This window comes from Rhinopithecus roxellana, chromosome 3 (genome assembly GCF_007565055.1).
Source record: "Rhinopithecus roxellana isolate Shanxi Qingling chromosome 3, ASM756505v1, whole genome shotgun sequence".
Classification (NCBI taxonomy): Eukaryota; Metazoa; Chordata; class Mammalia; order Primates; family Cercopithecidae; genus Rhinopithecus; species Rhinopithecus roxellana.
This window is the reverse complement of record NC_044551.1, coordinates 48683311-48699996: the sequence shown is the minus strand read 5'-3', so window position 1 is coordinate 48699996 and position 16686 is coordinate 48683311. Positions and strand designations below refer to the sequence as shown.

General features: G+C 38.4%; 1 protein-coding gene across 6 annotated transcripts in view; it reads right to left on the bottom strand.

Moving 5' to 3' along the window:
* Positions 1 to 827: 827 nt before the first annotated feature.
* The window catches only part of NREP (neuronal regeneration related protein), a 28917-nt gene continuing 13058 nt past the window's right edge, over positions 828 to 16686 (bottom strand). For 5 of the 6 annotated variants that reach the window (XR_747732.2, XM_030926967.1, XM_010360998.2 and 2 more), the window contains 2 exons: positions 6948 to 7025; positions 828 to 2570 (listed from right to left, as the gene is read on the bottom strand). Coding sequence is in view for 5 of the 6 variants with exons in the window: in XM_030926967.1 (XP_030782827.1) it covers positions 2445 to 2570; positions 6948 to 7025 (204 nt within the window). In the remaining variant the exon portion in view is untranslated. Of the gene's footprint in view, positions 2571 to 6947; positions 7026 to 8624; positions 8807 to 16686 lie in introns of those variants that run through there. The other variant, XM_010360997.2, reaches the window with a different exon arrangement.

Genomic DNA, 16686 nt, shown 5'->3' with positions numbered 1-16686 from the left:
ATGCCCACTCTCCAGAGGCTGAGCTCCCACTGCAGGGGAAATGTTCCCTTTGGCTGTTTTTTCTCTCTCTGCTTTTATCTCAGAGGTCTGTTCCTTAGTCTCTGTTGAGGTGAAACTCCAATGTCATCTGAACCCAACCAGCCAAATAAGCAACTTGTGTACAAGCCAAGTTAAAAAGTTTCACTCCCAGAATGGATGAGGAGAAACCAGAAGACATTTCTCATGCACAGAGAGTACATGAATCCCCTGAACTGCCAGGTTTCAGGGTCACATGAGACCTCTAGAAGGCTCTGCTCACCATCACCTTACCATCTGCTAGGTTCCAGGTATCTGGGTACACATGAATTAAGTCTTAATGACTTTAAATTCTGTCTCAAATTTGTACCCTCTTACAAGTTTAAGCTTTTTGTCTGAGGAAAAGTGCAAATAGTCCATGAAGAAGTGAGGTCAGATCTCTTTTGGCAGGGATAAAGAATACCACAGAGTGGGTCTTAATGGCAAGGCGTGAGAAAGAGTAAGTTCTGAAGTGTATGGGAATGCCTTGGAAGGGAGAAAAAGTGTAGAAATAAAAGGATCTTGGTCTAATTCTCCTTTGTGTCCAGAGGCAGCTCTGCAAATACCATCTTAATGAGCCACTGCCTAGCCCCTAATCTCATAAAATCCTCAAAAGGGAAAACGCATGAAAGGCAGAGCTGATTCTCTCTCTTTCGATATTTGCCCTTGGGTTTGCTGGCCTGACTTCTGGGGCCCTGGGAACACACGAATTAGCGAGAACCAGAGAAGGCATTCAAAACTAGGCCTCTTCAATGATAAGCCAAATCAGACAGTTACTTTACAGCTTGCATATTTATTGAACAAATACTACTAAAATAGCTAAAATACATTGGGTACTTGTCATGAGTGCATCAGTAAAGATCACATTGTTACAAAAGCCTGCATTTTCAGCAGTACACAACTGCAACTCTACATAAATGCCACAGATGCAGAATACTGTTTTCTTGCTCTATTTACACAGCTGATATACCTATTCTAACGAAGGAGGGAGAGGAGGAATGCACAAGAAACTCAGGCCAATGGGGGAGCAAGAAGAAAACGAAGAAGTGCAGTGCATGCGTCATCGGTGTTTTAACAGTCAGAAGCGAAACAGTTCAGAACAAGGCCTGCCCTGTCAAAAGAAGAGCTAAAAGACAGTTATATAAAAATTAAGGTGGGCTTTCAGACTGGCTAACACAACAACATTCCATGAGTAGATGGTATTTTATTTTTGTTTATCCATTTCGTTGGGAGCAAGGACAAAAATGTAAATCTACACCTTGCTTATCGAAATTCGCAAAAAAAAGAGTGCTCTGCCTTTTAAAAAAGCATTATGATTTTGTAAAGACATTGTTTTCCAATTTAATATTTGGAAAAGGTGTCATTTTCATATTCCTACTCAGATGCCAGTGTTTTGGGTTTTCTTCAGGGTGAGTTTATTTAAAAAGGTTTTGCTCTTTTTTTCCACAAGTATCCTTTCAAACAGAAAGAACCCAAAGAGACACCTCAAAATGCCTGTAAAATTATTGCTTTTCTTTCTCTAAGTCAGGCAGGCGAGGCTACGGAAAGGAAGAGATTTGGTAAGTAAATTACAGTTTTGTGATTGCTCCCGCTACCGTGACTGCATGTCCGTGAGTGCCAGTCAACGAGACAATCGTCTCTCACACTCTGGTAGCATTCGCTCAACCTACAACACTGAGGAAGAAAGCCACACTGAAGACACAAGGAATACAAGTCAATCCAGTCTAGAGAACAACATTCAGGGAAACAGAGTACCAACACCTTCTTAGAACATGGAAATAAAAAATAACTCCATCAGAGCTACCTCGCCAAGGAGCATGTTGAAAGTCCAAAATAGCACCATTCATCAGTGTCTCAGGTCCTGTGGCAGCATCTCGGTCACTTACCACAAGGAAACAATGAGTTTCAAACTACTTCTATACATCAAAAGAGTACATGGATAAAATATAGAGATATACAGACAATTGATGAACATAAACTACTAGGTTTGTTACATCTAAATGAAAAAAAAAGGGGGGACTCTCAGCCTCTGCAAGAAGCAGTCGGGAGCTGTGTGAGTGAAAAGGCAGGAGTGGACCGGTTGTGTGAGCGCGGTGGGAGTTTGAGTTGTGGAAGACATTGTTGTAGCGAACCAGGCCTGAAGGCCCACCTGTAAGGGTTGTAAACGTGGATTCACAGTGTGAAATTCTGAGCGTTTTCACTTGAGTCAGAATGATTAAAAACTGGTTTGATGATACCTATTTGTCCACTGTAAATTCTCTAAAGCAAGGCTCAGAGTCCCATAGTTTCTTCTTATACTTGATGATTTACACAGAAAAAAATCCCATATATGATACCATGACCTCATCAATACCCATACACCATATGTAATACAAATGGAGGTGTTACGATTAAAAAAAGTGGAGGTAACTGATTCTTGGGGAGCGGAGTTCACTGCTGCCCAGTGGAGTCAGGGAGGCAGCGTTTGTCTCATCGTTCTTCTTGCGGTTCACTTCCTTTGGGACAGGAAGTCTTCCCTGCAAAGCAGGCAGACCCACACACAGACACACACACATAAAAGACAAAATTAGTCATGCTTCTGAAACCATTTTTTAAAATTTTGCTTTTCCTGCCCAGCCCACATTTTACCCTTGAACTCTTGCTGTTTTGCAAAACAGAGTTTACATATTAAACACAGTTCACCTGAATGTAAATATTAGGTCTGTGAGGAAATAAAGTAATTAAACACTAGCCACCTTTGCTTCAGTAGAATGAAGTGCTTCTGTCATGGTGGTGCCAGCCATGTGTGAGGCAGCATTCCCCAGTGTCAGGTTTCTTGGGACAGTTTCTAGTATCAGATGGGGCGCAACCTTAGACTGGGTGATAGATACTCACAGGAGGGACAGTCAATAATTGGAAAAAAAAAAAAAAAAAGTCCAGAGGGTGTGATGAAGAAGAGTAATAGTCTATTTTCGAATATGTAATAAAAATATTTAAAAACTTATCCAATTTGCATAAATCTTATCTATATGTATGGCTTATTCTACATGCAATTGGTACATGCCAGAAGTGGGTACCAAAGATGGGAAGTGTCTGGGAGAGAAATAATGTGAGGGTGCCCAGACAGCGGATGTAGGAGAGAGGGGGCTAGTGGGAAACCAAGGCCAGAACTGACTGGGGCTATTCTAAGTCTCTCCTCACAATCCTGATGAGTAAGGTTGTTGTGTTTCTGACTAGAATAACTCAATCTCAGTGTGACTGCTGATCCGCCGCCATGTGGCTTCCCGGATACACTGCTGCAGTGCCAACAGTGGAGAGGAGCTCTCCATCACAATCAGACAGCAGAAGCACAGCACAGTGAAGCCCACCTGCCCACATGATGCATAATAAAGGTATTAATTTACAACAGATGGATTTTATGCCCATACAGGTATGAACATAGTGAAGATTTGATGATAGTCTCTCTTTTAGCTGAACTCTGGAGTTTTAATTACTCACATTTTCTTGGAAAAAAATATCCTTTGTGGTTTTAAAAGATGTGTGGGTTTTCTTTTTTGTTTTTGTTTTTTTGCTCAAGTCACATGTTCTAACAAGTCAGTTTTAATAAGCCAATTTGACTAGATGTAAAGTACTTGGATTAAAGTGATCATCTTACTTTGTGACCTATAAATTAACACATCTAAATTTCTTTTTAAGAATTCAGAAGCCAGTAACTTCCAAACAACTTGAAATTGAATAAATATTTTCAGCAGCCCAGGGGTGAACTAAATGCAACAGATAATTCAACTTTAAAAAGTCTTACTTACTGTGTAATTTTCCGTATTTAAACATCTGGTATGCCTCAATTTTTTGCTTAAAAGTCTCAGACTCTGAGAGCATACAACAGTTTTTTGGACATATATAACCATTATGTACTTTAATACTCCAATCTTAGGTTGTGATTTTAGAGGTTGTTTTGGTATCATTAAATACCAATGAGACCAAACCAGAAAATTAAATAAAAATATAATTCACCATTCACACACCGTTAAGAGTCTAGATTCAATTTCCAAAAGCATAATATTGGGTAGTTACTTGCATTTCTGAAAATAATTTCAATCTTGGAATCTTGGTACACAATCCCAAATTTAACAACAACAACAACAAAAAAAGGAAATCCACTGTAATACCAGTGTCTTTAAAATTATGCTGCCAGCCCAACGCCATCTCACCCCACAGCCAACCAGTTACCATGGTTCAGGATAGGACAAACTTAGGTTTTGGACAAATGAAGAGTTCAATGGCTGTTAATTGTCACAGGCAAGAAAAGGAAAACCAAAAGTTGATAAATGTTAACTCAACAATTATACTCTTTACACAGCTTGCCTTAAAACTGCTCCTGTTCAGACTTACTCTGTTCAAAAGTGAATATACAGAACGTTAGTATATCTCTCTATTTAAATCTTAGTCTCAGTACTAATCTTCTACCTCCATGAAACATACACAACAAAACAAAAGGAAGAGCAAAGGATTTGGGAAGAGGCACCTCCAGAAAAAAAGAAAGTGAAGATTATTTCAGATTTGAATTTACCATTTTTACTATTTTTTCTGTTTCAAGGTGCCAGATAATATATATTTCTTTGTTCACTTTTATGCTCTGAGTGCCTACTATGGCTGGAGTACTCTATTCGATTTTAAGCTTAGAGATTGAAACAGAAACAAAAACAGTCCCTGCCCATCTCACCCTTCATTAACTTGCTGTGTGGAAGACAGGCATACAGACTGGACCCTGATGAGGCAATGGTAGTAGGGCCCACAGGGAGGTGTGCTACTGCAGCAACCTGAGGGCCCAGAGCCCAACATGCCCGTGGGGAGAGGTGCTCCTGAGGAGACAGAGTTCTGTGCATCCTCCCTATGGAGTCCTGGATTTACTAGATTTCAACCCTCTTCCCCCAACTGATTTCAATCCACACACCCTCCTACTATTTAAAAAATAATAATAATAGGCTTTCTGCCCCCACTAAAGGAATTTTAGGCTTCTGCAACAAATGGAGGAGGCATTTTGAAGATGGGACACAAAGAAGTCTTCTTTCTCCAGATCCAGAAGTCAGGCCTTATAAGAATTTAAGCCAAAAAAAAGTCCATCCATGGAAAAAACAGTTGTTCTATCATCCAGCACATATTTGTGCCAACAGAACTGAGGGACTTGAGTAATTCAAGAGGCTAGGGGTTGGGGGGCAGATGTGTCCAGTGGCTCCCACAGCCCCGCTGTCCTGGAAGTCATGCCAGTTAATGTGCCTCGGGGTGGATCAGCCCTCCCGACAGATGACTACTAGGAAATTAATCCCCAGTTAATAATGTGCTTTGGACCAAGTAAGTCAAGATTATTTTTCCTACAATTATGCAAAGATATGCTTTTCCAGAAGGGAACTTCTGGAAAAAGAATAAATACACTATGCTTAAAATATTATTCACATATTTAGAGAAGAAAGAACTGAAAATAGCAGAAGACCTGAATACCATGATCCACTGTGCCCACCCCTGGGAGCATGTCTTTGTGTAGGACAAGACCTAGCACACCAGGGCTGGCTATCTAAGAGTAGGGGGAGGCACCACTGAGCTTATCAAGGAATGTGCCTAGTCTTGCCCCTCTGGTTTATGTCACCAGTATCAAAGAGAGGACCTTTGGATGCTTGAATGAGGCAAGAATTAATGCGAAGGCTATACTTTGCTTTGTTTTCACATCTTGCCCTCAGCTGCCTTAAGAAAATTATGCCCTGATCTGGCACAGTGATGAATGTCTACGGTTATACTGCTGCTGCCGCTGGTGTGCTGTTGGTGAGGTGGTGGGGTGTGGGTGTGTTTTAAGGAAAGCGCTACTATTTTAGCTCTCTTCCACTCCAGCTCTACAAATCAGTGCAAGTCTAGTTCAGGCAGGGCCAAACCATTTTGTTCACCTACTTTTCTGCCAGTGATTTCAACCTTGACCTTCAAAAATGCTCTGCAAGATTAAAAGTGATTTAAGATTGTTTTCTTTCAGTGCAAACTGCCAGTTGATACAACCGCTTCAGTTTCTGCCTGCCAGTATAAGATAGGGAATTGTTGAGACTATTGAGTGTAAATAAAATAATTTCTTAAACATTGAAATACCAGTAATAGCTAGGGGAGGCCTCACCATTAGTCAATTATTACACTTATGAAACTTTCAAATAGAAATGTTATTTTCAGTGGATTCTGTTTTTCTTTATTAACTGCAAAATCAGTAAGTCATTAAAAAGTACACTCTTCCTGCTTGAGGTCAAATAAGTATTTACCCTAAGAGGCAAAGTTCAGTATCTACAGTAAAAACTGGTAAGTAGTTGTTATTTGTTTCAGAAATTGTGCTAAAATCTAAAATATAAATTTTACAAATTTTGAGGCAGAGAACTGCCATACCTAAGATGTCAGAACAATGAAGCCATGTTTATAAAAAATGGTTTTTAGGCTTAAAAATTAGAAGAAAGACATGTAACAGTTTTTTGGTCTTCCCTTTTGCTTCATGGATAATCTTATCAGACCTTCAGACTTCATTAGCAGGCAATTATGTCATCATCTTACACTTTTAAGAAATCTTTTAGTTTGATCATTGTATTTGAGTTTGTCTAACCAGGAATGGAACAGATTTAAAACCTGTAAATTGTACATTTGATAAACTAATTCCATGTTTTAAATGAAAATTTTTTATTTATGAAGAAAGGAAGATAATGTGAACTTTAAGTCAGAGGACTTTATGATATTTTTTAAAAGTACATTATTTCCAAGGTCATCATAGTATCAGATTGATGGATTCTTATAGCAGCCTATAATGGGTATTAAAATGAAAAGGCTCTGATATTTTAAAACAATTGTTTCAATATTGAAAATAGTGTTAACAAAATGGCATCTAGGGATCTTACCTTAGGAAGCCTTCCCTCCATGTTCTTGTTTGGAAATGGTTCTTGACTGACCCAGACAAAGAGTTCTGGGCAATAAACCTACAGAGACACAAAAGCATACACATTCAGATTAAAAACAGGATCCACTCTGAAACTACATGGGATAACCTTAATGAGCTCAATTCCCCTCAATGGTCACTTATTCCCAACTGCAACTTAGAGCACTGGGGAAACCATTAACTCTTTCAAACTCTTAGTGTGCTTCTGAACACACACTGCACTCAGGAGCGTTTCAGCTCAATGTCTGCCAAGATTAAGTCCAATAAATCAGAGATATCAATCAATGTTATTTTTAGCAGGCAAAGTAGCAGCTTAATGGTATGTCTGGCTGAGTGCACTAAGTCACCAGGGAGGTCTAACTTTCAAAGGATTCTATGATAAGTATCCTTGCAAAACTCCATCAAACACTGTTAAGGGTTATTCTGATCATTTATTAGAAGGCCAAAGATTATGAACAAAATAAAAGAGGAAAGAAAGCAGCAGCCCAGATTCTCTCCAAGTCCATGTGGCCAGTGACAACACATTCTGCCCAGCTGCCTGAAACAGCCAAGTGTCTGAGGGAGGGGCGGGAGATAGATGTCATCACCATGAATGATTCAGAGAATACTAGTTGATGAATTTGGTGGTGGGAGGGGGTGGAGCGAGGGAGTGGAACTGAGTAACTCTTCTTTAAATATACAAAGGATGATTAGCATAAGGTTGCGGACCAGCTGTTCTCCATCTTCAGTAATGACAGGAGGGGGGAAAGGACTTAAAATTACAACTAAGATTTGGGTCAGCTCTAAGGAAGAACTCAGCATAAGAATTGTTAAATTACTAAAAGAAATTAGAGAAAAACTGTGAAATCTTCTTTAAAAAATTTAGAAACAGAATCCAGCAACCATCTTTCAGAGCTAATTCACATTTAATATAGTCCTGATTGAAAGCAGAGTGAAATTAGGTAAGATTCCCTCCAGATCTGATTCTCCACATTCTTCAATATATAAGCTTCACATTTAATAAACAACAATTAAGAGTCACACCTCATTAACAGATTAACAAACAGACTTAGATGTCTGTTTAGATTTTGGTTTTGGAAGCCAAATTGAGCCCTAATTGAGGTAACCTAATCATTGAGTTGACTGTAATACTTGGTATACTCCAATCAATCCATTTTGTCAGGACATCTAGGGTAGGAAATATGTTCACTCTTCGGAATAATTGAACAGTAACTATCTTTGATCTACACCAGTGACATTTAGAGCACATCCTAGCTTACAAAGCAATTTTGCATACATTACTTAATTTGTCCTGATGATAAGCCTATAATATTGGTCTTATCATTAAACAAATGAAGACACTGAAACTCAAAAAGGTCAACGACTTGCCCAAAGTCACACAGGCAGTGTAGGGTAGGACTGAAACTCACACTAGGTTTCCAGATTCTAAACTTCAGTTCCTTCCACTATCCTGCTGCCCTCACATTATCCCAGAATGCAAATCGCCTGCCACCACTCCCTCAAAATTACACCAGTCCACAGCCACCACCCACGTTTGGGTCTTCAAGAGAGCTCATTCTGCAAGAGCTGGAACTATTTTCTTTTTGGACTGGGTCTAGTTTTCTGAGCCATGTGGTTCCCCCCACCCCAACCACCTTACTTTTCCACATATTTCCTCTCCTCTGCCCAGCTCCTTCAGAAAGTATTCCACCATCTGCCTTGTTTGGGACAAGCAGCCACTTCTGACATTTCCTTTATCCAGGAATGGGTGAAGAAAACAAAAAATAATCTCAAATACACAAGCTTTTTTCAAGACTTAAAACCAAGTCACAGCACACAAAAGCCCAGTTTCGGCTTAACTTGAGGGGACCCTAAGTTTGAATCTACTGTTAAATTCACTTCATATAAATGGATATAAAGTGATTACATTTCTATATTGCCACTTTAAAAATCATATTTTAAGTACAGTCTTAAAATATTAGTGAGAAATTAAGTTACATTGGAAACCAAAAATGTTGATAAAAATACATGTAAAAACTTTGTAGGCATAGGAAGCAATGAAAAGCAAGGTCAGGTAAGTATTGTCATTCCTGTGTTCTTGTGCTTTTCTGGGATATTCCATTTTAACGAAATGACACTGCTTTAACATTTAACTTCTAAGCATCAATACCAAAAGCACCGAAGTCTGATTTGTAGGGGAAAAATAGCTTGCCTTTCCGAAATTATTACACCTATTTTAACAATCTGTTGTTCTAAGAACTGTCCATTTGCTTAATAAATTAAAAAAAAAAAAAAAAAAAAGCCAACAACTTTTGCCAAAGAACTTGGGAATATGAATATCCAACAGGAAAACACACATGACTAAGGAAACTTTCTCCCTCCCTTCATATTTGTTACATTGACCAAGGCATTTTTTTTTTTTACTATTAGGCATTTTTAGCACATTAGGCATTTTCTAGTATTTGAATCATAATCATTGTATACTTTTAGAAAAATGAACGTTGCTTTGGCCTTGTGGTAGTCTTCCAATCTGCTTCAAAGTCAGAACCTTAAGCCAAAAATGGCAGGGACAGAGGAGTCTCAGTTACACTCTTAAAACCTGCTTGGCTAGTGTCTAAGAACTCAGCATATCCCTAGACATAGTATCTAAAGGAGATATTTAAACTTTTCATTTTTTTTAAGCACAGCTAGTTTTAAGAAACAGTGGTAAATTACTGGAAACTAATATGATCTATCTGCATTACAACATTGTTCTTTCTTATACCTGCAGTATTTTCAGACTCTAAAGTGAAGAGCTTAAGAGAAAAGATCTATTGACAATCATTAATTACCTTTGCTCTCAAATGATTCAGACCTGACCTTTGGTATTCCACAAGGGCCTCAACTTCCATTCCTTTCCCAGAGCTGGATATAGAGAATGGGTGTCCAAACAACAGTCATTTGTCTTTCTGTCAAAAGCTGTCTCGGTTTAAATGTACTGTATTTTCTCTGCCGCTTCTTCTCATCAGAACATATTCTAGTCTACTCACCAGGTTCTACTTCTGGCAGTCAGAAATAGTGCCACTTTTCAACTTCATGTCTCTTACCAACCTTTGTGCATTTATGCCGCAAGAGTTCATGAAATAGCTGCAAAGTGCTGGACACTGTTAGGTTCTGGGGATTGCAAGAGAAATAGAGTTCCTGCCTTCCATATGCTCAAGTCTGGGGGTGGGGAAGGTACAGCAGGGGTGATCAATCCACAAAAATCTACTTTTAAAAATGTGTGTTATGGGCTGACTTGTATCACCTCAAAATTCATATGGGGAAGTCCTAACCACCAATACCTCAGAATGTGATTGTATTTGGAAACAGGATCTTTATAGAGGCAATTAAGTTAAAATGAGGACATCAGGGTGGGCCCTAATCTGAAGTGACCCATGCATGTTGTTCTAAGAAGAGATTAGGACACAGACACACAGAGGAAAGACCATATGAAGACACAGGGAAAAAGACAGCCATCTACAAGCCAAGGAGGGAGGCCTCAGAAGAAACCAACTCTGCCAACATCTTGATCTCAGACTTGGAGCCTCCAGACTGTTAGAAAATAAATTTCTGTTGTTTAAGCTGCCCAGTCTGTAGCACTTCGTTATGGCAGCCCTCACAAACTAAACACAATGTGCTTTTTAAGGGCAACAACAACAAAAATAAATATATAGGTTATGTCAAATGTAATAGCTGCTGGAACATGTATCAACAGACTAAACAACAAACAAAACCAACATTTAGCGTAATATCCAGTAGTGCTGTCAACAAAGGAAATGGGGGTGGCAGTGAGTGCATCTGGGAGGGCATTTGATGGCTGTCAGAATCAGATAGAAGGGTGAGGGATAAGTGCATAATGAGCTCCATGCAGGCAGGTGGCCCTGTGGCCAGGAGGTCTCCCTGCAGCTCCCAGGGGCCACAGTAGTAGCAAGACCCACATGAACCCATGAGTTTCCTAACTAGTTCAGAATATTAGGAACTGACAATGACCCTATGACTGAAGCTTTTGAGTGCTGATAATATGAGGATCAGAAAACTGGTAAGCTGATCCATCTTTCTAGAGTCCATCTGTGCTTGCTGAACTGTAAAGTTGCCCATTCTTCTTGGTGCTCATCAACTGACACGCCAAACATGGGCACGTGGCTGATACTGCATTCCATTCATTCATTGTCTGAATTCAAGTTTGTGTTTTTCATGAAGACCAATTAACTTTCTTTTTGACACTTCATTGAATACTCTATTGTTGTTTCGGTGGTTTGCATCTCGAAAATTTAAGCATTCTGGGTATGGGAATACCACCTCAAAACTGTTGTTTTATTCAACAAACCAAAGTTTGCATTAATCTTCACAAAAAGTATGTCTTCTTTTAAAACCGGTTTTTCCATGTATACGATAAACAATTGTTTTTGCCCAAATAAAATCCTCAAAACCCTCTAGAATACTATTCTTCCAGAAGTCAATTAGAAAATCAGAAAAGCAAATCGTACCTTCAACAGTTGAGAAAACAAAATGCTAGTTAAAAAAAAAAAAAGGTAGGGGGAAGGAAAATTTTGTTACTTTAATTTGAAGAATATGCAATGGTTTTGTTTGAATTCTGGGAAAGTTTGAGTGTTTATACTTGTCACTGAATATATTGGTTAATGCATTTTTTTCTATAATGCTATATTTATCTCACTGACAATTAGGTTGAAAAACAACAGAACGTCATAAAGAACCACAGTGGTTTAAAATACACTAATCATGACATGTATTTAGATATCCTTGAGCAATTCTTAGAAAAAACCAATTTTATGCTTTCGAGTATAATTAATATACTTAAACCCACTATATATTTAAATATTACTTACAACGAAATGTGCTATTTCTTACTTATTCTCTTAAATATATTGATAGGTAAGTTACAATATTCTATCACAGCATACAAACTGGAAATAAAATACTCAGGGTTTTATCCCTCATTTCCTTCCTTCCTCCCTTCCTTCTTTCCTTTCTTTCTTTTGAGGCTTGTTTTACTCTTTGGACAGTGCATCATGAAAAATAACTACATTTTTTAAGTAATTAGCTTACCAGTAATTATTGCTTAGCATAAACTATTATTAATAGCAGACAACTAGTGTTCCAAATTAGAAAAATGAAATGTAGGAAAATTCAGAGACCAGTCTTCCAAGGTCCTAAAAAATATGCAAACTAGATTATTGCTTAAATTATTTTTCAAACACTTTTTAAGCTTTTCATTTCAAAATCTGCTATTTATTTTTCAATGGCATGGTCCACATACGGAATCAATCTAAAAGTTCTCTGACATGTTTCCTATCACTTCTACTACACTGCAGGTAAAATTTGAATCATATCTACTTATTACCTGTTTCTAAGTTTGTATTTTCCTCTGTTCATTTACTGTCTTTATCAATATTTCTTTGGGGGAGACTGTTCTATGAGAATGATACTTAAAGGCAGGGTTATATCTTTTTGCAGAGGCTAAATACACCACACACATAAATGCTGCTTACTTCATTAGTTAACATACATTTTCAGAACTCTGCCATGAAGATATGTTGCATGGTTTGGTTGTTAAGGACCATAACTGTAATATTATTCTTTATCCTTGATGGGGTCATATAGGGTTAAAGAATGCACACACAGGTCCTTTATAACTTAACAGGATGGGTATCTATCTCCTGCAATTAGGAAAGCCAACTAGGGCAGCAGGAGTCCAACCTGCATAATCAATCCTTTCTGCAACAAAGGGGTGTATTTCATAATCTTTCTGCCAATTAAATAGTATGTGTCTGTATGTGTACATGTTTTATTCTGCCTAATTGGTCAGGAGGTTGTGAAACCTAGTACTGTAATTCAAGGAGAATTCATGTGCATATACATACACTTCCTTTCTGCAAAAACCCTTTGAAGTGGTGCTATAAAGAATCTCCCTCAAAAGCCACTCTGCTCCCAGGTGTTACTGGTCATATGAGAGGGCCAAATGTAAACTGAAACCATAAATGAGCTACAAGGATCATTTTCTCTCAACAACATTACATCAAAGATTAGACGGTGCCAAAAGATGATGCACTGTGCTGTCTCTCTAGAGATGTAGTCTTAGAAATCTGCCTAACCTTGTGAATGCTGCTTGAAGCAGCAGCACACAGCGGGAAAAACACGTTGCCACTGGAAGACAAAAAGATAAACCTGTAGAACACTGGACCCTTCAAATGATGTATGTAACCTCTGCACATTCTGGAAAGCAGAATAAAAGTGTTGGGGCTTAGGTTGGCAAGTATTCTGGCTTGGGAGCTAAATGAAACATGCACTGACCTAATTTAAACACACACACACACACACACACACACACACACACACACACACACACACACACAGACACATACATACACTAGAGCTGGCTGTGATAACAATGGGTAATTACAGAGTATGCATTATGAACACCCAACTACTGCACTCTATAGTCATAAATGCCCTCCTGCTAGAAAGGAAAGGCAGGCCTTTGTGGCTCCTGCTGACACTTGTTGAGTTTCATAGCCTGCTAAGTCCTTAACATGCACAAATAGAGGTTGGGGGAGGCAACGTGTTTCAATAAGGAAGACAATGATGGCTCACTAATTGGTTAAACCCAATGGCATTAGCTTCGCTTCGGGTGCATATTCCCACTACGGGCACAGAAAATGTTCATGTTTTATTAATATTATGCCACAGATTATGTTACTGTCCAACATTACATGTCAGGAAGGCAAAAGATTTACAATTCTTGATTTTGTGAGTTGGGGTGTCTGAAACAAGCTTTGCAGACTTTAATAGTGGAATTCTCTAAATTCACTCTGCTCATTGTGAAGCCATCTTGAGAGGCCACTGATGAATATGTGGGAACCTGACAGCTGTGGAATTTTATTTCTAGACTTTAACTAGGCAGAGAAGGGAAAAGGAAATCTCCTTGCTGGCAACAAAATGAAAGTGTTTACATGTGAAATTAATCGTCAGCACAAAGAGCTTTCACAGTCACTCTGTTCCACAATGTAATATTCTGCTTGTTTGGCTGCTGAATCTTTTAAAATTTTATTTCTAAGAATAATAGCAAAGACTTTCAAGGGGGGCAAAAAATCAAGTCAGGAGCCAGCCACAAAGGTTAACAGAATTACCCGACTTTTCTTTTTCACCACTACTTAAAACCATTCATTACGTGAGTTTTCTGGGCTTTGAGGGTACATGGTTCAAGGCCAGGTGCAGCAACGGCCAGCTAATTCAAGCATAGTGAACACGGAGGTCAGCTGCAAACATTTATGTTGTGCAACATCGTGTTCCTCTCATTCCAGCCCCATTCCTTTCCAATAAGAGCACATTTAGCACAAAGCAATCCACCTAAAGACTCCATAAATCCAAAAAAGGGAGTCACTGATCGAGGAATTCTCAGATTTCTGCCAAGGCACCCTCCCTTGGACTGGAGGTCAGCCTGGTACAGTAATCAGAGCCAAACTGTGGACTGGACTCAAGGAATTAAGTTCAGCACTTCAAATCTTGACTTTTAATGGGCACTTTTTCTTTTCAGCAATGAAGAGAAAACAAAGTGCAAATGGCTGGTAACAGCCCAAAGTAAACCAGGAGAAAAAGTAAAAGAATAAAGCTTGGATACAAATCTTATAATATCTAAGAAGCGTCTTTCCAAACAATGTGAAAAAAATAAAGCAACCTTTTTAAAACTTGGTTTGAGATTATGCAGTTGTGAGTGAACAATAAGAAAACAAAGGCCACAATACAAGATAGTTCCTCTCTTTAGCAAAGAAAAAAAAATCAGTCTTTGTTAGCTTACAGCAAAAAGGCCCCTCAGGCATTTACGCACAGCATAAGCTTTTCTTTGCCCCCGTGAACTCAAGAAATATGTTAATTCAAGAAATATGTTAATAAAATCTTTTACCTCCCTGGAGTGGAACCAGAATAAATATTTACTTAACACATCTTGAGTTCTAAGTCTGGACCACCTTATTCCATTATATAAATTGGTTTTAATTTGTAAGCAAGAAATTAGGACTATGACATCTTGTGATGTTTCTCCTACTTTTAAGATATATTGAGAATTAAAAAAGAAAGACAAATTTGAATACTAATTCTATATTATGCCCCAGCACACCAAACTGCACTTGTGAATTTTAGAACGGTATTATTCGCAATTGAGAGTAAAAGCTGTTGATATGCTTTCTAATACTAGACATCTGGAGTAACAGTGCTTTTTCCAAGCACATTCCAAGGTTAATAGGAAACATCTAGACTTGCTTTTATTAGCTGGTTTGAATGATTTTAAGTATGCTATGCCGAGTTTCACCTTCAAATAACTATATGAAGTTAAATTTCCAGTCCCCAAGAATGCTATTTTTTCTTTCCTTCTGTCCAAAAATTACTGTGCTATCCATTAAAATCTCATGAAAATTTTCCCCCAACAACATGAAAGAATAATTATTCAAAAATACGATTTCTTTTGTTAAAGCCTTCAGTTAAGGGCTGATAATTATTTATTTAGACGTAGGACTTTGGATTTTTCTTGGTCTGGGTGGATGAGATAGCTAGTTGCTTTGAAGAGTCTGAAGATATTTCAAAGCATTCCTCTTGTTGACATGTGCAAGACAGAGCTTTCCAGAAAGTCTGCATTTTCTCCCGAAGTGCTCATTCCAAAAGAAATTATTCACTCTTTCCATCAATGTACCCTCTTCTACTGGTAACTGCAAACCCTTCAGTATTCAGCTAAAGTTATTTCACAGTTCAGTGCTTGTCTCGCACTGTCCTGGTCATTTAAAAACCGGTATCTCTTCAATAGCAAATAGCATCATAACAGATCACTAAATTTGGAGGGAAAGTGGTTTCTATTGCAGAAGAATGTAATTAAAATTGGTGTAAATCACAGGGTACAGAATTCTTATCTGGTAAGAATTCTGACTTTTTTTTAAAGAAGAAAAAATATATCCAGATCTGTATCAACATGCTATTTAAATGCTCAGGACAAAAAGAGGCCACTAAGAGGCTTCCAAGAAAACTGTCAGAAAACTAAAAGTACAAGAGGAATAGAATGGATATGCTTAGAATGGATATGCCCCTGCATATCACCTGGGTTTTCAACCCCTCCGGGTGGAGCCAAGTCTGATTAAGTAGAGGGCTTCTCTCTGATGAGGGATTCGGTCAGGCAGTACCATGTGAGGCAGAGAAGACTGAAGGGAGGCGCTCCCAACCCAAACAGATGTGTTTCAGGGCTAGTTATCACCAAAGAAACACAGGCTTCAAGAGTTGTGAAAATATCTGCAAAAAGAATGCCAAACTAGAGGCTTAAGTTCCCTAGAAAAAGAATCATCGGTAGTTTAATATGCAAAAGGTAGCAGTGGAAGCTCAGGCCTTCTTTCCAAATTCTGACTCTATTCTACAACAAGAGAAGACCTCAACCACATATTTTTCTCCTCAGTCTTTCTTCCATTGTAAACCAAACACCACAACTATACTTCTCCAAAATAAGGGAACTATGAGCAATAAACAGGAGTAGTTGGAACCCACAGAGACAGAGCATGTAAATTTGGGAACCCACAGTTTTCTGTAGAAATGCATAATACAGCCCACTATAATGTTTTGTTAACTTTAGGCATGTTTTCTAGGTGCACTCTTTTAATCTTCACAATGTTACCGCATATATAAACCAATATATATATAAAGCGCCG